The sequence below is a fragment of the Pongo abelii genome, chromosome 13 (genome assembly GCF_028885655.2).
Source record: "Pongo abelii isolate AG06213 chromosome 13, NHGRI_mPonAbe1-v2.0_pri, whole genome shotgun sequence".
Classification (NCBI taxonomy): domain Eukaryota; kingdom Metazoa; phylum Chordata; class Mammalia; order Primates; family Hominidae; genus Pongo; species Pongo abelii.
In genome coordinates this window covers 125379937-125399856 of record NC_071998.2, presented here as the reverse complement: position 1 = coordinate 125399856, position 19920 = coordinate 125379937, and the positions used below count along the sequence as shown (strand labels likewise).

At 52.0% G+C, this 19920-nt stretch overlaps 2 protein-coding genes across 8 annotated transcripts in view; one reads left to right on the top strand and one right to left on the bottom strand.

The window, feature by feature from the left end:
- Positions 1 to 8282, top strand: part of BRD3 (bromodomain containing 3) — a 35188-nt gene extending 26906 nt beyond the window's left edge. For 2 of the 4 annotated variants that reach the window (XM_024252078.3, XM_054520862.2), the window contains exons 9-12: positions 853 to 1088; positions 4780 to 5072; positions 6275 to 6403; positions 7399 to 8282. In XM_024252078.3, the coding sequence (XP_024107846.1) occupies positions 853 to 1088; positions 4780 to 5072; positions 6275 to 6403; positions 7399 to 7514 (774 nt within the window). In that variant the 3' untranslated portion in view covers positions 7515 to 8282. The remainder of the gene's footprint in view (positions 1 to 852; positions 1089 to 4779; positions 5073 to 6274; positions 6404 to 7398) is intronic. The other 2 variants (XM_063714519.1, XM_054520863.2) reach the window with 1 other exon arrangement.
- A 1226-nt stretch (positions 8283 to 9508) lies between these two features.
- On the bottom strand, positions 9509 to 15690 carry BRD3OS (BRD3 opposite strand). Of its 4 annotated transcripts, XR_008510047.2 has the most exons (5): positions 15567 to 15690; positions 15020 to 15265; positions 13847 to 14902; positions 11983 to 12272; positions 9509 to 11495 (listed from the first exon to the last, which is right to left on the bottom strand). XR_008510047.2 is itself a non-coding variant. In XM_054520865.2 (3 exons), the coding sequence occupies exon 3, from the start codon at positions 14360 to 14362 to the stop codon at positions 14108 to 14110; it is 255 nt and encodes an 84-aa protein (XP_054376840.1). In that variant the 5' UTR covers positions 14363 to 14902; positions 15020 to 15265; positions 15574 to 15660; the 3' UTR covers positions 13013 to 14107. The 4 variants fall into 4 exon arrangements, 1 of the variants encoding a protein (XP_054376840.1); XR_655802.4 differs by having other exon boundaries at positions 9509 to 12272; positions 15567 to 15689; XR_010136619.1 differs by having other exon boundaries at positions 9509 to 12272; positions 15574 to 15660.
- Between the last annotated feature and the right edge of the window lie 4230 nt (positions 15691 to 19920).

The following is a 19920-nucleotide window of genomic DNA, read 5'->3' as shown; positions in this document are numbered from 1 at the left end:
CAGGGCTGCAAGGACAGCAATGGCCCTGCAGTCCCCAGAGTTGGGCTGGACATTTGATTTTGAAGTGGCAAGGACACACAGCAGGGAAGACGGCTGTGAGGTGGCAGCTCCTCCACCCGCCTGCTGTCTTCCTTGCACAGACCACCCAGAGGCAGGGACAGGCCGTGGCCTCACGTGGGCAGTGCCTCTCAAGGGGCCTGTCCTCTCCCATGGGGGTGGCTGCAGTGGGGAGGGCGAGGTGCTTGGCACACTGCCAGCTGCAGGGCGGCCCTGGATGAATGCTGGTTGCTGGCAGTGGATTGTTTTAACCCCAGAGTCCTGCGTGTTATCAAATGGCTTCCCAGAAGTCACTGATGAAAATCTCCTTTGTGTGGGCATTTAAACTTCTGGAGAGTCCTTCTTTATCTGAACAATGGTAATAAAAAATGTTAGCTGCCCCCTAATGTAGATGACGGGTTGATGGGTGCAGCCTTCCACTGTGGTACATGTATACCTATGTAACAAACCTGCACGTTCTGCACATGGATCCCAGAGCTGAAAGTAGAATAGATGTTTTTTAAAAAGTTAGCTGCCCTGACCGAGTCCCTGTTGTGCCACCTGCGCAGTGCTGAGCCTGTGGCCAGGCAGCTCTTCCCCACTGCAGGTGAAGAAGCTGAGGCGGAGAGGGCTCATGACTCACTGGGGGTCACAGGAGTGAGGGGCAGAGCAGGGCCCGGGTGCTCCTGGTTCACCTCCTCGCCCAGCTGAGGCAGCTCCGACATCGCCCCAAGCCTCCTCCAGTCCCAGGGCCCCACGCAGCCCCAGTGGTGTGGGCCGTGCCCAGCACCTGCTCAGCCGCCCGCTCTTTTCCAGCTGAAGGCCGTGCACGAGCAGCTGGCCGCCCTGTCTCAGGCCCCAGTAAACAAACCAAAGAAGAAGAAGGAGAAGAAAGAGAAAGAGAAGAAGAAGAAGGACAAGGAGAAGGAGAAGGAGAAGCACAAAGTGAAGGCCGAGGAAGAGAAGAAGGCCAAGGTGGCTCCGCCTGCCAAGCAGGCCCAGCAGAAGAAGGCTCCTGCCAAGAAGGCCAACAGCACGACCGTGGCCGGCAGGTGGGCTCCAGACCTGCTCGGGCTCCAAAAGCCCAGCGCTCAGTGCGCCATGGGGGCTCACGTAACAGCAGTGCTGGGATTGGGGGCTTTGTGCGTTGGCCACCTGGAAACCAGGGTGATGGGGGCGGGGAGACAGAGGGCCTGATGAGACCTGTGCTGGGAAGTCCGGGGGCCCAGGTGGTGCTACTCAGCTGTCTGTGGGGCTGGCCTGGATTCTGGGCATTGAAGCGCTGGCACAGCCTGGTCTCCACATCATGAAGCTTTTGGGATGTTTTTCTGGTCTGGGCCAAGGATCTTGACTGGGGGAGTTGAATGCCCCATTTTGGACTTGCCCATAGGCAGGGGGCAGGGATGGTGGAATCGTGCACAGCTGCATTCAGCCTCCTTCGGGAGCCCCTGCTGTGGCTGGGCACCACCCTGAGGAGTGTCTGCTAGGGACACGGAGGAGCCACAAAGCAATGTGAGCTAGTAGGGAAGGAGCTCAGGACCGGGATGGGAGCTCTCCTGGCCAGGTGGAAGGGAGGCTTCCCAAGGGGGAGGCAACAGCTGTGTGGGAGCAAGCTTGGCAGCAGAGGGCCAGGGAGGGAGTTCCAAGAACAGGGAACAGCGGGTACAAAGCCACACGGGCCAGTAGGACGTGTTCCTTTTGGGAATGAGGGCCAAGTTGGCACCACTGAAAAAGAACAAGTTGGGAAAAAAGGTGAGTTGAGGCTGCTGAGATCAGCCGGCTTTGTTTGAGGTGTTCATGTTTCCTTTTCAAGCAAATGAAGGAGAGTTAGGATTTAAGCTCAACACGATGAGATCCTTGCCGCTATGGAGAATAGCTTAGTGGGAATCAGGAATGGAAGAAAGGATACCCCTTTAGAGGTTATCGTGGTGGTGCAGGCAAAAGAAATTGGTGTAGCTCTGGAGATAGACTAATTTGGGAGGCGGCATGGCCAGGCCCTGGTGCTTGGAGGGAGGAGGAGAGGAGCATGGGGGTCCTGGGTTTGGGCTGAGACAGCTGGGTCAGCCATTAACGAAGACAGCGAGTGGAATGGTCGGGATAGGTCTTTCCTTCCCTTCTTTTCTCCCTCCCTCCCTCTCTCCTTTTTGGAGGCGGATGCAAAAGTCCATTTTTCTTATACAGGTTGAGTATCCTTTATCTAAAATAAGGATGTTTCCAAAATAAAAGGTGCTTCCGATTTTGGATTTTTTCAGATTTTGGAATATTTGCATTATACTCCCCATTGAGCATCTCAAATCTGAAGCATCTCAAAACTGAAAATCTGAAATGCTCCAGTGAGCATTTCCTTTGAGCGTCACGTTAAGACTCAGACGGTTGCAGATTTTGGAGCATTTTGGATTTTTGGATTTGGGATACCCAGCCTGTACTATCTTTGTCTGTTTTTAGTATCAGTATAATGCTGGCCTCAAAAATGAGTTGCAGCCAGGTGTGGTGGCTCCCACCTGTAATCCCAGCACTTTGGGAGGCCAAAGCAGGAGGATCACTTGAGCTCAGGAGTTTGCGACCACCATGGGCAACACAGTAGGATTCTCTCTCTTTAAAAAAAAAAAAGGTGTTGGTTGGGGTATAATATTTGAGTGATTAGAGGCAATTAAAAAGTGATTTGAGGCCAGGTGCAGTGGCTCACGCCTGTAATCCCAGAAATTTGGGCCAACATGGTGAAACCCTTTCTCTACTAAGAACAGAAAAAATTAGCCAGGCTTGGTGACGGGCACCTGTAATCCCAGCTACTTGGGAGGCTGAGACAGGAGAATCTCTTGAACCCGGGAGGCAGAGGTTGCAGTGAGCCGAGATCACCCCACTGCACTCCAGCCTGGGCGACAGAGCAAGACTCGGCCTCAGAAAAAAAAAAAAAAAAAGATTTGAAAAGTGTTGCTCCTCTTCTGTTTTCTGGAGTAAATGTATAGAATTGATATTAATACTTAAATGTTGGGTAGGATTCACTAGCAGAACCATCTGGGCCTGGAGTTTTGATTGTTGGAAGGTTTTTAATCATGAATTCAATTATTTTAATAGATATAGCCTTATTAGATTATCAGTTTCTTCTTGAGTGAGTTTTAGAGGTTTATGCCTAAGCGTTAATCCGTTCCACTCAGATTGTCAAACTTATGGACATAAGTTTATTGGTTAGTATTTCTCTATTATCCTTTTATTGTCTGTAGGGCCTGTAGTGATGTGTCCTTTTCATTCCTGATATTGGTAATTTGTGTCTTTTTTCTTGGTGAATCTGGATAGAGACATACCAATTTTATTGATCTTTCAAAGAAACAGATTTCATTGATGTTTTTTAAAAAACATTTTTACTTTTATTTATTTCTGATCTTTACTCTTTCCTTTGCTTAGTTTAGACTTGGCTTCTTTTTACTTTTTAAGGTAGAAGATTAGATTACTGACTTGAAACCTTTTTTTTATTTTTTATTTTTTAAATTTTTTTGAGAAGGAGTCTTGCTCTTCTCCTTTTTTGAGAAGGAGGCACGATCTCGGCTCACTGCAACCTCCGCCTCCAGGGTTCAAGTGATTCTCCTGCTGCAGCATCCCGAGTAGCTGGTATTACAGGTGCCCGCCACCATGCCTGGCTCATTTTTGTATTTTTAGTAGAGACAGGGTTTCACCATTTGGCCAGGCTAGTCTCGAGCTCCTGACCTCAGGTGATCCACCTGCCTTGGCCTCCCAAAGTGCTGGGATTATAGGCGTGAGCCACCGCACCTGGCCCTGCATTGTCCTTTTTTCCTGAAAATATTCCTTTTTCTGAAGTTTACTTTGTCTGAAATTAATATAGCCACACCAGCTTTCTTTTGACTAGTGTTTGCATGGTATATTTTTTCTCACTTTTTTCCTTTTAACCTACTTAGAACATTATATTTAAAGTGACATTTGTGTAGACACTGTGTAAGTGGGGTCTTGTTTTTTAATCCAACCTGAGTATCTCTTCCTTTTAGTTGGTGTGTTTAGACCATTTATATTTCTTTCTTTTTTTTTTATTTTTTTATTTTTTTTTATTTTGAGGCAGAGTCTCGATCTGTTGCCCAGGCTGGAGTGCAGTGATAAGATCTTGGTTCACTGCAGCCTCTGCCTCCCTGGTTCAAGCGATTCTCCTGCCTCAGCCTCCCGCATAGCTGGGACTACAGGTGCCTGCCACCATGCCTGACTAATTTTTTGTATTTTTAGTAGAGACGAGGTTTCACCGTGTTAGCCAGGATGGTCTCGACCTACTGACCTCGTGATCCACCCGCCTTGGCCTCCCAAAGTGCTGGGATTACAGGCGTGAGCCACCATGACTGGCCCTAGACCGTTTATATTTCACATAATTATTGATATAATTGGATTTTGGTCTATCATTTTATTATTTTCTTTCCTCTGTGTTTTTTGTTCCTTTGTTCCCCCTTTTTTGCCTTCTTTTGGATTACCTGAATACAGAGATCATTTCTTGACCTGTGGAGTTTGAGACGCCTGTGGGGTGTAGAGAGGAACTAACCTCTGTAATTGCTTCCTGGCCAAGGTCTGGAAACCCCGCAGCTGGGAGCAACTTTTCTAACCTTGGATTTTCTGCCTTGGGGCACCACTTTGGGAAGAAAGCTTGGTCCCAGAGAGCAGCCTGCTGTTGGGAAGAAGGGGTATGTGCAGTGGGCTCCCACGGCAGGTAGACAGAGACTCAACACCACATTGCTCTGTCTTCTGCCCCAGACAGCTGAAGAAAGGCGGCAAGCAGGCATCTGCCTCCTACGACTCGGAGGAAGAGGAGGAGGGCCTGCCCATGAGCTACGATGAAAAGCGCCAGCTTAGCCTGGACATCAACCGGCTGCCTGGGGAGAAGCTGGGCCGGGTGGTGCACATCATCCAATCTCGGGAGCCCTCGCTCAGGGACTCCAACCCTGACGAGATAGAAATTGACTTTGAGACTCTGAAACCCACCACTTTGCGGGAACTGGAGAGATATGTCAAGTCTTGTTTACAGAAAAAGCAAAGGAAACCGTTCTGTAAGTTGCCTGCGTGGAGCGTGGTGCTTGAAGCTCCTCTCCCCTCCTTGGCCTGCCCCTCCTGTCACTCCTCCCAGACCCTGTGCATTGAGCGTGGGCACAGGGCTGCCACTCTGTCTTGGCTCCTTCGTCCCACCACAGATGCCCTGAGGATATCTGTGCTCAGCCAGGGCCAGTGGGCTTGGGGCTGAACCCAGGCCTGAGCCCCACCCAGCCAGAGCCCTCTTTCCCTGTACTTGGGGACATGGGCAGCACTGCGTGCCTTGGCCTTAACCTTGTCCAGAGAAGGCGCGACCCTGGGGCTGGGCTCTGGCCCCAAACCCCATTCATTCAGGGCCCAGTTGGGGTCCTCACTGCATGCCTTCCTGAGGCTCCCCTCCATTTGGGGCCTTGGCTGCAGGTGACCTTTCATGGTCCCTTGCAGGGCAGACCAGCTTCTCTTATAACAAGGACACCCTCCCTTCGACTGGGGTCACAAGTCCAGAGGCCTCACAGGACGGACGCTGGGGCACCGGCCCAGGCTTCCCTGAAGTCAGTGGCAGGAACGAGTCACTGCTGGGGTCTGCAGGTCTGGCAGAGTAGGAGGGAGGGCAGACCCAAGGCAGCCCTTGTGGCAGCCCCCATAGGCTGTCAAGTGAGTGCAGGGCGCACTTGAACTTGCATGTGGCGCCTCGGGTGTGCATGGGCCTCACTCGCTCCTTTTCCTGGATGGAATGTCTGCGTGGTCACGGTGCATCTGACCCGCAGTAAGTCACCGGGTCAACTTGGAGGGAGCGACTCAGGAGTGTCAGGCAGTGGAGACTGGGCCTCCTGCTCGGGCAGATGGAGAGCAGCGGCCCTGGTGAGGCAGGTCCATGAATCAGAGGCTCTGCCCTGCACATGAGGGACGTTGGCCAAACCACATCCTGTCCGTGCACCTGTTGGCACCATAGGAATGGCCTCTGTCACCTTAGGATCCAGGCTTTGCACACCCTGAGGGCTCAGCAGATGTGGGTGGTGGTGGGTCTGTCTCATCCCAGTCATTTCTGCCACTCGAAGCCCTGGTGACAGCTTTGCATCTGTCAGCTCCCAGACTCATGAAAGCTGGGCAGCTGGCATGGATGCCAGTGTGCAGGGCTGGGGCCTTGGCCACCTGGATGCAGCCCTGGCTCCTGCCCCATCGGTCCCCTCTGCAGTCTGAGTGCCCATTTGTTCCCCGACAGCAGCAAGCGGGAAGAAACAGGCAGCCAAGTCGAAAGAGGAGCTAGCTCAGGAAAAGAAGAAGGAGCTGGAAAAGCGTCTGCAGGACGTCAGTGGGCAGCTGAGCAGCAGCAAGAAGCCCGCCCGGAAAGGTACTGCTGGCGGCCGCCGTGCCACCCCTCTTTGGTGGGGGTGGGGGGTGTCAGCAGTAGGGGTTTGAGCATCGAGCAGGCCCGCATCTGAGTGTGGCTTACCTCCTGATGAGCTCCATGTTCTCAGATGAGCTGTTGAGCTCCTGAAACCTCCATTTCCTTGTCTGTCACTGGGGGTCTTACTCCAACCCCCCAGGGAAGTGTGCACATGTGGGGTGTTTGTGAACACAGCCCATTCCAGGGCACCACAGACAGAGGACCCCCCAGGAGAGGGCTCTTGTGGGGCTGGACCAGGCAGCCCAGCCAGTGAGCTGGGCTCACTGTGAGCTTTCTGACTGTTCCCTGGCAGTGGCATCAGTTCCACGGCAGGCTGAGGTAGCAGAGGCGGGAGGCCCAGCCCCATGCCCTGTGCTTTACCAGGTCCTTTGCTCAGGGGAGCGAGCATTTGAGCCCTTGCCTCCTTTTTCTGGACCCTGTTAGAGCACACATCTCTTTCCCTGGCTTCCGGGACACACATATGGGGGAACAGTAGGGTCGTGTCTGGACTGGAGCATGTTCTAGCTGGGGGCCATGGCCTTGCGACATGGTTTGCCCAGTGTCGAGACAGGGCCCATGGCCCTGCCCGCTGAAGGGGTCTGTCTCCTGTAGTCACTCTTTAGATGCCCCAGGCAGAGTAAGCGCTCCAGAAATGCCAGCAGCTGGTGTTCCTGTGGCTGCTGGTGGCCATGTGACTGGTGGATGGTTTTGATGGGCAGCCTTTCTTGCATCCATCATTTCCTGTTAGTAGTCTGCATTCATTTTTTTCTGTCTCAAGTATATTCAGATAGTCTTGTTGACCTGATTAATTTCAATAAATACTTACTAAACGACTGGGTCAGGAAGTGGGTGGATCGTGGCACACAGTGTGGTGGTGGCACACTGGCATGGACGACATGCCGCCAAGCGGGTCAAGAAGCGGGTGTGCAGAGCGCATCTCCCTGCCCATGTCTCCGCAGAGAAGCCCGGCTCAGCACCCTCAGGGGGCCCATCCAGGCTCAGCAGCAGCAGCTCCTCCGAGTCTGGGAGCAGCAGCTCCAGCGGGTCCAGCTCCGACAGCAGCGACTCAGAGTGAACTGGCTTCGGACAGAACAGGACAGATGGATGTCGCACACGCCGAGACTCTGCCGTACCCCTCTGTGGTTCATATACTACTTTTGTTCCATGGTGTGCAGGTCTGCTTTTTAATTCAGTGTTATGATATCTTCCAGTTTTTGCTTTCATAGGTCAGAGATCTATCTTGTGTGTGCGCGTTAGACTTGATGAGAAGGTGTGAACTCTGCAGAAAGTCTCTTCTTCATCACTGAATTCAGTCACTTGGAGATGACAACTTCAAATGCTAACCCGATGACCCCAGAAAACCGTGTGAGATTCGTACTGAAGAACCTTATGGAATCCCTTTGCTTAGGCCCAACCTGGTCGATAGCTCGAGAAAGAATTTTTTCCAAGGAAATGTCTCGGACATGGGTACTGTATTTGAAAGCTGTTAGCTTTGTCAACATGCATCGTCCTTGTCATTTGGGCCCCGAGCTCTGACCCTCGTGTCTGACGCGGCCACCTCTTTCTGGAGGGGCTGAGGACAGATGTGCCTGCTTGTGGAGACCAGGCTGGGCCTAAGCGAAGGGTCATCGCAGCCCCAGCCCGGAGCGTGGAGCCCTTGGGGGGTGGTCGGGTGGGATGTGCGTCCTCCGCTTATGGTGATGTCAGGAGCTCCTCGGAGGGAACAGAGCGGCTGTGTGTGCAGCCTGCAGGTTTCCATACACTGAAGCTTTTACCTCAACTTTAAAAAAAAAAAAAAAAGAAGAAAAGATTAAAAAAAAAAAAAGGAGACTTTTTTTGTAAGGTTCGGCAATTTTCTACGGAAGTCCAGCCCGCTGTGAGTCCCCGCCTGGCTAGCGCTGCCCCTGCTGCTGCTGCTGTGCCGCCCTTGGGAACCACTTCCCGAGCTTATGTGTATATAAATAGTTATTTATTAACATCATTGGTCATTTTTAAAAAAAAAAAAATAAGAAAAAACCGCAGAAGAAATGCATTCACACAATCGCAGAGATGCAGGCCTTGTCAGTGGTGTGCTGGGCCCGGGTCCTGTCTGGTGGCGGCCTGTCGTCTCCAGGTGCTAACTCCTGCCACCGCGCGGTGCTCACCCACGTCTGTTCGCGCGCTCGCCCCTGGGTTTGTTGGGTTTTTTGGTTTTTTTCTTTGTGGTTTTTTTTTTTTTTTTTTTTTTTTTGTATGAAACTTGGAGGCTTACAGGTATAGACAGCTTTCAGCTACAGCACATTCTAATTTTTTATTTTGTTTAGTTCTTTTGTATTCACTTCTGGTCTCTTTAAGACTGTTTTAAAAGAAATCAATTTAGGGAACCCCAGTTATATAATATAAACTTTGTAATCTGAGAGAAAAAATGTATAGTAAATCTAAGTCTTGATTTTTAACTTTCTATTGTAAAAAATAATAATATACAGAGTTTAATAGAAGGTGTTTTGGTTTTGTTTTCCCAGAGGCTGCCATATGGCCTTTGAGTACGGGGATGCCCCAAACTGGCCCACCAATGAGCATGGCGGCTGCAGCCAGGAATGCCAGGGTTAGCCTCCCAGGCTTGCGGGGGGGCATGCCTGCCCCCTGCCAGCCTCCAGGGGCCTGGCCAGGCCCTCCCGAGCCTGTCTGCCCTCCCCAGGGGTGGAGGAGTCTCTGGGCCCCAGGAGGATTCCCTCCTGGAGACTCGCATGGTGCTCCCTGCTCACGCGTTGTCACAGTTAGTCCGGAAATGACTGAAACCAGGCATTCTCCCGGACCTTGGCGTGGGGGAGCCTCAGGCAGACGCTGGGTATGGAGCTGTGGTGTGGTCTGTCCTGTATGGTGGCCAGTGCTTTCTGCCAGCATTTCTGGATGCATATAGGGACTATCATTAGTATCCCAATACATGGTAATTTAAAAAAAAAACATAAAATTGATTCAGAGTCCACTGATCCTTACAGATGTAGGTATACCCTTACCGGAGAGGGAACTCTGATGAGGAAATGCTGGTAAATTATCATTTTTTAAATTGCTGGTGAGTCTGACACTTGGTGAGTTTTCAGCCAGTTTGTTAAACTTTTAATTAAGTTTTGTTTATAATAAAAATATAAATGGATTTGAAAGTTTCCATTTTTTAAAGTTACCCTTGTTTTTCAAAGGTATTTTCTAAACAGATCTTTAATGGACTATTTAAACCGAATTTAAGGAATTCACACACGACAGATGACAGGTCTTCACGCAGGCTGGTTGGTAACGTGCTGCCAGCACAGGGCTGGGTGATACGCACACCCTAAGCCGGGGGTGCCTGGGGCTGGGGGGCGCTCCTTGCAATGCCCCTCAAGCCACAGGGCAGTGAGCTGCTGCCTGTGTGAGCCGTCGGGAGCGGTCAGCCGTGGGGGCAGTGCAGCAGGAGCATCGTGGGGCCTTTCCTTCTCGGCTGGTTGTCTGTGACGGTGGCGTCGGCTCGCCTCTGCTCCTTTCATCTAGAAAGAAGCCGCTGACCCTGACGGCCCACCGCGGGTACACTGAGCAGCTGCATTGGTGCTGTTACTTTTTTAAGGCTTTCTGTCCAGACTTCAACACTGGTTTCTTTTCAGAGTTTCGAAGGATTGATAACTTCCTCAATGCCCTCGCCGGCGGGCTGAGGGTGACGGTCACGTCCGTTTCTTCTGTATTAGAAGGCTGCGGTGATTCAGTTAGATTGTCCCACTGCTGAGACCTGTAGGGCAGCTTCTAACATGCTTTTTTCAAGGGGAGAGGAGCAGTGACAAGTCGTGTGTTGGAATTGGATTTGAGAACGCTCTGAATGACCCCTGGAGGCCGAGGGGGCAGGCTTCGGGCGTGAACTGAACTCCAGACCCCTCTTTGTGTTGGGCGGTGTCATCTTGCTTACAAACTGTAAGACACATTTTCTTTTGTGTTTGTTTCTGTTCTTTTGCAGCACTCACGCCTCTGACAGTCTTTTGGGAAAGAGTAACACCCACATACAGAATTTGTCACATCCAGAGTAGCGCTGTTTCTTAATACTGGCATAATGCTTCCAGGAAGTTTTTCTTTTTTATATTTAAAATGTTACTTTTCTGTATGATGTGCATGCAAGTTTACCGTAACTTTTCTTAAACTTTTTAGTGCCGTTTCTAGTATATTCCTGTAAATGTCAGTTACTGAAAATGAGTCCAATGTAAGTAGTTTAGCTTGTTTATTGCAATGCTGGCCTCAACACAACAGAATAAAAATGGTAGAAAGTACTCTTTGATGTTTCTGGTAATCATGGACCCTTCTCCTGGGGCATTTGTTTTGTTTTCATAATAAAAAGCAAAAAAAAAAAAAAAAAAGACTGGTTTTTTTTTTGCATTTTGCTGTGCTTTCTGTGGGGGCTCCCAGCCTCTCTCCTGGAGCCTGGAAATGTCTGGAAGCACCTGGTCTGGAACAGCCTTCACTGGTCCACAGTGAGGGTGCTGAGCTCCCCACACTTGACATCCTGTAACTCTTGGCAAAAACACCCAGAGCATCCAAAAGGGGCCCCAAAAAACCATTTAAAGGCAGGATGCAGTGGCTCGTGTCTGTGATCACAGCACTTTGGGAGGCCAAGGCAGGAGGATGGCCTGAGGCCAGGAGTTTGAGGCTGCAGTAAGCCATGACTGCATCACTGCACTCCAGCCTGGACAACATCTCTTAAAAAATAATAATAACCAAACCATTAAGTAGCTCTTGTCCTGAGCCCTGGCAGGATGAAGGGAGCATCATTTCTTGTCTCATTAGGAAGCTACAATCCCCTTTACTGACAGTTCATTGGTTCCCTGGAACAAGCTGCCCTCTTCGAGACGGCCAGGTTCTGTGCTCTTCTAGTCAACCTGGCCACTTGTCCCCTCCCTCTGCACCTCAGTCTATCCTGAAGTGGCTTCCTGTGATGTGCTCAGTCTAATGGAAATGCAAATAAAATCCCAAAAGCAGATTTTCATAGTGAGGTTTAACTGCCAGACTGCAGAGGCTGGCGTGCAGCGCGGCTCACTGAAGAATGACAGCTCTGGAACTAGGCCTGGAAGAGACATGCCAGGGGAGAAGGTCTGGCTGGGCCCACGTCTAGGCCTGAGGACCTGTCCAACCCGACCCCAGATGGGGTCAGGGGGCACGGTGCCACTCTTGGCCAGACTGACCCTTCTCATCCAGACCAGCCTCCTTGAGGACGGACATGGGGCCTTGTCCGTCCCAGGCAGATGGTGTCTTCCTGCAGCCTAAGCGGCTTAGTGCCAGCTGGCTTGTGCGTGGCCCACACGCCCTGACCCCTGCAGAGACTGGCCCTTGAGCACACATCCTGCCAGCGCTGCAACGTGACCTCAGACCCCATTCTGCGTGTCAGCGCTGCCTCCCATGCTTGGGGCCAACCCCGCCACAACCCATCCTCAGAGGAGTCTGTGGTGCGGTGAGAAGGTGGCACACAGGCATTCCAGATTTGCCTCTGGAGTTTGCTTTCTTCCCGGGCAGGACTTAAACTGAAGAACTGAAAAGATGTAGACAAACCCTACCTAGCGGATGTGGAGTGCTTCCTTGGCGGGCCCACCTTGCTGTGGGAGTGTCAGCCGGCGGGGCAGGTCCTCCAGCCCCATGCTCACTCCCTCTGCAGCTCCATGCGGCAATCTTGGAAGTCTGACTTCAAGTCTTCCAGCTGCAGGCTGCAAACAAGCCAGGAATCTCGCAGAAAGGACTCGGGCTGTGCAGGAGGCTGCTGCCGACCAGGCCTCTGGCAGGACATTTAGGGAATGCACTTTGACCCAGCAGTTCCACTTCTAGGATGTTTGCGAATGAACTTGCACAGCTGCAAAGAGAAGCATGAACAGAGTACAGGCACATTCAGAACATGCTGTTTGCACAGATGACTTCGACGCTGTCACTGTGCCCATCTGTGGGCTCACGAGAGAGCTGCGAGTCAGAGGTTAAAAGCATGAAGTGGGCCGGGTGCAGTGGCTCACACCTGTAATCCCAGTACTTTGGGAGGCTGAGGCGGGCAGATCACCTGAGATTGGGAGTTCGAGACCAGCCTGGCCAACATGGTGAAACCCTGTCTCTATTAAAAATACAAAAATTAGCCAGGCCTGGTGGCAGGCACCTGTAATTCCAGCTACTCAGGAGGCTGAGGCAGGAGAATCGCCTGAACCCAGGAGGCAGAGGTTGCAGTGGGCTGAGATTGTGCCATTGCACTCCAGCCTGGGCAACAGAGTGAGACCCTGTCTTTTAAAAAAAAAAAAAAAAAAAAAAAAGCATTAAGTGAATGCCCAGTCTGTACAGTTGAGCAAGAAAGAAAATGGCAGATACAAGAGGCATGCTGCAGGATGAGGCCGTCAGAATCACGTGACCGTGTGTGCACGCTGAGGAGCCGTGGGACACATCCCCAGCTGCCGGCTGGGTCCTCCCCAGGGAGAGCACTTGTGCTTTGCTTTATGCCTTTCTGTATTGCAGTTTTTAGCAATCAATGAGATATTACTGCTATAAAAAGTGGGAAGCCAAGTAGGATATTACGAACAAGGATAAAAATAAGAATGTGAGGAAGGGGAGGAGTGTATTAAAGGATGTTTATTTAGAAAAGAAAAATTAGCTTTGACAAGAGACACCTGCACATTTGTGTAGCCAAGGAGATGTCAGTGAGAGCAGAAGGTGAATGCTTCATGGGGACAGAACACACAGGTGGCCAGCTGTGGCAGCAACAGTGAACACATGTCAGTGTCGGCCTGGGGGCAGAGAGGTTGAATGCTTTAAGTCTGAGGGAGAGCCTGCCTTGCTCAGCCCTGTTACTACATGGAAGTCACTGTAGGCCACACATGTGCAACTTACAGCTCTCGGGTTTCCTGAATGTGTTTTGGATGTGCTAGCCGGTAGGCCGCAAATGCTTGGAAGCTACCATGATGCTTCACACATGACGATCATTTTGGTAACTCAAAATACAAATGCGGGCTTGGTGCGATGACCCACGCCTGTAATCCCAGCACTCTGGGAGGCTTGAGCCCAGTAGTATAAGACCAGCCTGGGCAACATAGGGAAACCCTGTCTCTATACACAGTAGTTCGCCTGGAGCCACAGCTACCTGGGAGGCTGAGTTTGGGAGGATCACCTGAGCCCAGGAGATCGAGGCTACAGTGAGCTGTGATCGTGCCACTGTATTCCAGCCTGGGTAACAGAGTGAGACCCCGTCTCAAAAAAGCAAAATACAAAATGTAATGCGACAAAGCTCCTGGTGAGATGCTGCTGCTACTCTGCCATTTATGCTAAAAACAAAAAACTAAAACCTATAAAAACTTGAAAAGGTGGTTTGTAATGGGGATGGGAGGGTTACTCTTGGCCTGGTTTAAACCAAGCATCTAGCAGTGCCCAGGCCTATGCTGTCCCTAGCAGCACCTGGAGAATTCGAATGTCGCAACAGCTGACCACGGAGGGTACTCTAGAGGGGAAGTGTCCTGTGCACCAGTCACACCGCGGCTGTGCTGAGGGGCTCGGGGGCCAATTCTGCACTTCTTGGGTTCTTAACACCACAGTTTGATCTTCACATTCATTATTCAAAATCTTCCAGCAAGGATTGGAAAGCAACAAGACAACTGAATGAAACCCAGGTCTGTTTTCCTCAAAGTGTGGTCCTGGGTTCAGATGCTCACATCGGAATTACATAATTGTGCAAAACTTGGACTGCCCTGTGTCCCTAGAGACCTCGAGCTTGTTTTTGTCTCGGACCAAGATGGCCTCATTTCCATACTGTGAGTACCACATGCTTCGGCTCCTGCTCAGGTACGTCCCAGGTGGCACCGACTCCAACTTCTGCTGTTGCTGCTGCCAGATGAGCAAGGAGGTGTCCCTGTACCGGAGGCGGGCGTAACCTTCAGACAAGGCCTTCTCTGCCAGGGGGACGCGGCCACTCATCCCCTCCCCTGTCCCGCTGGACTCCTGGGAACCCTGCTGTTCTGAGACGGCCCACGCGCACTAAATTAACGGACAGCTTAACCAGCTTTGAGGTTTAAGGATCCCTCGTTTAACTGAATGGTAGAAATTAGGAATTCAGCCCATTTGCAGGCAACGTCCTCAGGAGGGTTGTGTGGTGAGGAAATGAGGCGGCCTTGCCATTCTGAAGACACCTGAGACCCATTCAGGGGACCGCACACAGGTCAGAGCGGCGCCCGGCCACAGCTATTCCGGGTGCAGCTGTGTGGAATTGACAGGGACGAGGCGTCACACCCTGGGGGGTGATTCTGCCACCATGGCCTGGACCACTGAGCTTGAAGAGATGGATCCAGCGCCCTGAGGAAGGGACATGGTGGCCCCAGACGCAAGCTGGAAGGAGCTCCGGTGGCACGCCCTGCACGCATCGGTCCGGGCCAGCTTTCAGGGCAACAGCTGTTCTGACCCACCCTGGGGATCCGGCCCCAGCGTTTGTTCAGGTCTCGTCTCTCCCCAAAGGTGCTGCTGCAAAGGAACGAACGTGCTGTCAGGAGAGGGGAAGTCAAGCGCCCCGGCAGCAGCGGCAGTCTGCAGCGCAGCATCAACTCTCTGGGGGTCAGCGGCCTAGATCGAGCTACTTACGTCCCGTGGGGCAGCCTGGGAGCTGGGTGGAGAGTGAGACGGGCGCCCAGTGCCAGCTTTTTCAGTCCCTGGGTGGTGCTGGGGAGGCTGCTTGTTGAGGCTTCAGGGTCTCCATCTGTGAAACAGGAGCCAGCGGCGCTTGAAACGGCGCGGGTTCCCGGAGACGCCGCCAGGCGTCAGCCCCGGGACCGGAAGGGGCCCCCAGGGCCGCCTTGCTGCTCCGAGCATCCAGCTCCCGGGAGGCTCCTGGACCCAAATAAAAACGATGTCAGGAGAAAACGAACAGGGAAGCATCGCAACCCACTCCCGAACGCCTTCCCAGCTACGCAGCGTCAGGGACCTCCCCTCCTGCGATGCCCGCGCTAGGTCAGCCTCAGCGTCCCGAGCCCCCATCGCGCGTCCCCGCCACCTGCGCGCACCCTGGGGTCCCCGTCGCGTGGCCCGCGGCCCCCATCCCCGCGCCCCAGACCCCGCGCGCTCTGGGTCGCCCCATCCTCCACCCCCCTATCGTCTGCCCGCATCCCCGGCTCCCCCACGTCGCCCGCACCAGTCACCGCTCGTCGAGGGCCTCGGAGATGCGCGCAGCGGGGCGACGCGCGGCGGGGCTCCCGGGGCGGAGCCTGGGGCCGCTGGGCCGTGTCTCCATGGCAGCGCCGCAGGCCTGGCGAGCCGAGCGCAGATGCTGGGCAGGCGTGTGCGACGAGCCCGAGCCATCGATCGCTCCGGGAGGCCGGGCTGGAGCCGCCCGGAATAGGAACTGGAAGAGGAGGAGGAGGGGCTGGAGGAGGAGGAGGGGCTGGAGGAGGAGGGGCTGGAGGAGGAGGAGGGGCTGGAGGAGGAGGAGGGGCTGGAGGAGGAGGAGAGGCTGGAGGAGGAGGAGAGGCTGGAGGAGGAGGAGGAGGGGCTGGAGAAGGAGGGGCTGGAGGAGGAGGAGAGGCTGGAGGAGGAGGGGCTGGAGGAAGAGGGGCTGGAGGAGGAGGGGCTGGAGGAGGAGGAGAGGCTGGAGGAGGAGGAGAGGCTGGAGGAGGAGGAGAGGCTGGAGGAGGAGGGGCTGGAGGAGGAGGGGCTGGAGGAGGAGGAGAGGCTGGAGGAGGAGGGGCTGGAGGAGGAGGGGCTGGAGGAGGAGGGGCTGAAGGAGGAGAAGGGGCTGGAGGAGGAGGAGAGGCTGGAGGAGGAGGGGCTGGAGGAGGAGGAGGGGCTGGAGGAGGAGGGGCTGGAGGAGGAGGGGCAGGAGGAGGGGGGCTGGAGGAGGAGGAGGGGCTGGAGGAGGAGGGGCTGGAGGAGGAAGAAGGGCTGGAGGAGGGGCTGAAGGAGGAGAGGCTGGATGGTGAGGGTCTGCGTGAGGAGGAGGAGGGGCTGGGGAGGAGGGGCTGGAGGAGGAGGAGCTGGGAGGAGGGGCTGGGAGAGGAGGAGGGGCTGGAGGAGGAGGAGGAGCTGGGAGAGGAGGGGCTGGGAGAGGAGAAAGGGCTGATGAGGAGGAGGGGCTGGAGGAGGAGGAGGGGCTGGGAGAGGAGGAGCTGGAGGAGAAGGAGGAGCAGAAGGAGGAGTGGAGGAGAAGGAGGAGCAGGAGGAGGAGCTGGGAGAGGAGGAGGAGATGGAGGAGGAGGGGCTGGATGGTGAGGGGCTGGGAGCGGAGGTGGGAGGAGGGGCTGGAAGAGGAGAAGGGGCTGAAGAGGTGCTGGAAAAGAAAGAGCAGGAGCTGGAGGAAGACGTGGAGGAGGAGCTGGAGCAGGAGGAAGAGAAGGAGTGGGGACGCCCACAATCCTGTTAGTAAGACACTGCCGGACTGTATGTTCTTATCATCTTGGTGGTTTTCGTATTTCTGCTTGTGTGGTTACTTCTGCCACTGCTGTTACTGTTTTTATTAGTATTCTTACTCTCAATAATTGATACAATTATTTTTAATTAATTAAATGTCCGGGCTTACTATCTCAAAAATAGGTCTTGAATTTCTCCATCTCACCCAACCAAGCCAGGCCTCTATGCTGCTCATTTGGACTCCTCAACAGCCCCATGAAAGCTAGGTCTATTTCCTTTTCTCACTCCACCTCCAATCATACTCCAATAACACTCTTTTAGTATCTACCCTTTTCCCCTAATTTTCTGGTTTTCTCCAATGCCAATTAAGAAAATTAGCATAATGGAACCTGGTGTGGTGGCTCACCTCTGAGTCCCACCTACTTGGGAGGCTGAGGCAGGAGGATCCCTTGAGCCAGGAGTTCGAGGCTGCAGTGAGCCATAATCATGCCACTGCACTTCAGCTGGGATGAAAGAGCAAGATCCCATCTCTAAAAAAAAGAAAAAAAAGAAAATGAGCATAGCAGACATCCAAGGAAGATGCTTAGTGTGAGCACTAAGCCCACAGCTGTGGAACGCACATTCTTTTTTTTTTTTTTTGAAAGGGAATCTCACGCTGTCACCCAGGCTGGAGTGCAGTGGCATGATCTCAGCTCACTGCAACCTCCACACCCCAGGTTCAAGCGATTCTCCTGCCTCAGCCTCCTGAGTAGCTGGGACTACAGGCGCCTGCCACCGCGCCCGGCTAATTTTTGTATTTTTAGTAGAGACAGGGTTTCACCATATTGGCCAGGCTGGTCTCGAACTCCTGACCTGTGATCCACCTGCCTCGCACTTTCTTTACAAGTACCTACACAGGACGTTTAGCAAAACTGATCACGTGCTGGACCATAAATCAGTTTCAACAAATTTGAAAGCGTTTAAATCTTACATGATCTCCCAGTCTTCCGACCTGAGAAAAGACAGCAACTGAAGTTACACTGCTTTCAAGAGACACAAGAACAGGCCTGTATTCAAAGACCCATTTAACACTTTTGCCTCTATCTGGCCGGGTGCGGTTTTCACGCCTGTAATCCCAGCACTTTGGGAGGCCTAGGTGGTCAGACCACTTGAGGTCAGGAGTTCGAGACCAGCCTAGCCAACATGATGAAACCCTGTCTCTACCAAAAATATAAAAAATTAGCCCAGTGTGGTGGCAGGCGCCCGTAATCCCAGCTACTCAGGAGGCTGAGGCAGGAGAATCTCTTGAACCCAGGAGGCAGAGGTTGCAGTGAGCTGAGATTGTATCATTGCACTCCAGCTTGGGTGACAGAGTGAGACCCCATCTCAAAAAAAAACAAAAACAAAAAAAAATTTGCCTCTGAGCTAATATAATTTGTTCTATGCATTGAACTAAATAATTTGAGTATTTAGTTACCTGTAAGCTTCCTTTTCCTGTCGTTGTCAAAACCAAATAGGACACATTTCTGTTCGAAACATCTACTTACATTTTGTTTTCCAGAGTCAAAAAACTGTTTTTCCTTTTGAGCTATTTTATAGCTACAGCAATTAAGTAAAAAATGAAGATTACTTCTCTTTGGCTACCTGATATCCCCAGAATCTGAAAATGATTTAAAATCCCATTGGCCCCAATCTGATTTGATATCAAGCACCCTCCCCCTAGGCCCAGGGACAATTGCAGAAGAGGTAAACGCATGAGATTGTAAGGGCTGGTTTCGCAGGATAAAATTTGTTCAGACCCTCTGAATCAAAGATGGTTCACAAATACCTAAATAGCTGATAGCTCAATACATAAAACTTAGAGATAAGTCAATTTTGTAACATCATGTTTTGGATTTTGGTTTTTGGCTCTTATGTTGCACAAAAGATTGTTTTTTGTTGTTGTTGTTTGTTTTGGTTTGTTTTGTTTTGATTTTTTTGAGATGGAATCTCGCTCTGTCGCCCAGGCCGGAGTACAATGGTGCAATCTCGGCTCACTGCAACCTCCGCCTCCCGGGTTCAAGTGATTCTTCTGCCTCAGCCTCCCGAGTAGCTAGGGTTACAGGTGTGTGCCACCATGCCTGGCTCATTTTGTATTTTTAGTAGAGACAGGGTTTCACTATGTTGATCAGGCTGGTCTCAAACTCCTGACCTCGTGATCCACCCGCCTCGGACTCCCAAAGTGCTAGGATTACAGGCGTGAGCCACCACACCCGGCTGCACAAAAGGTTTTTAAGGGTGAATGAGTGCCTGCCCATCTCCTTTCCTATCTGTCCTAAAACATTTAATTAGCTGTCTTTCAGTCTTTTGGCTCTAAGTCTCTTGGCCATAGGGGTCCCACCAAGGGACAAGATGGACCCAGTGCAGGTAGCACACAGCCCCAGCAACTATATAGGACAAAATAAAAGTTTGGTCATCAATGCCATCTCTGGCAAATCTTGGCCAAAAGAACGGAATATAAACTAAAAATAAAATCCTAAACTCCTCACTGACTGAACGGATCCCCTCTTGGCCAAGGGGACCTCAGAAAAAACTTAAAACTGAGTTCCCAGCCACGACGGGATAGGAGAGCCGACTCATATCATTATAGCTCCTCCCTTTTGTGACTTAGACACAAGGCACTAGCATTTGTGTTAAAATATGTAAGACTGAAAAAATATAAGACTGAAAAACACACTCTTTATGGCGATAACATACCAAATTATAAATAAGACCTGTGGCTGGGCACGGTGGCTCACATCTGTAATCCCAGCACTTTGAGAGGCCAAGGCGGGCAGATCACTTGAGGCTGGGAGTTCGAGACCAGCCTGGCCAACATGGTGAAACCCCATCTCTACAAAAAATACAAAAATTAGCCGGACATAGTGGCGCATGCCTGTAATCCCAGCTACTTGGGAGGCTGAGGCAGGAAAACCACTTGAACCCAGGAGGTGGAAGTTGCAGTGAGCCAAGATTGCACAACTGCACTCCAGTCTGGGTGACAAAGTGAGACTCTGATTCCAAAAATAAACAAATAAATTAATTAATAAGATTTAGGGCCATGCCAGGCACAGGTTAAGTCCTACACCTCTACACTTAAAGAGTAAACTCTATTCTTACTGCCACGAGGTTGTTCCTTTTCTCTA

Bases quoted from the DNA above. Each gene is read 5' to 3' on its own strand.
- BRD3OS (XM_054520865.2), bottom strand. From the start codon at position 14,362: ATGAGTGGCCGCGTCCCCCTGGCAGAGAAGGCCTTGTCTGAAGGTTAC.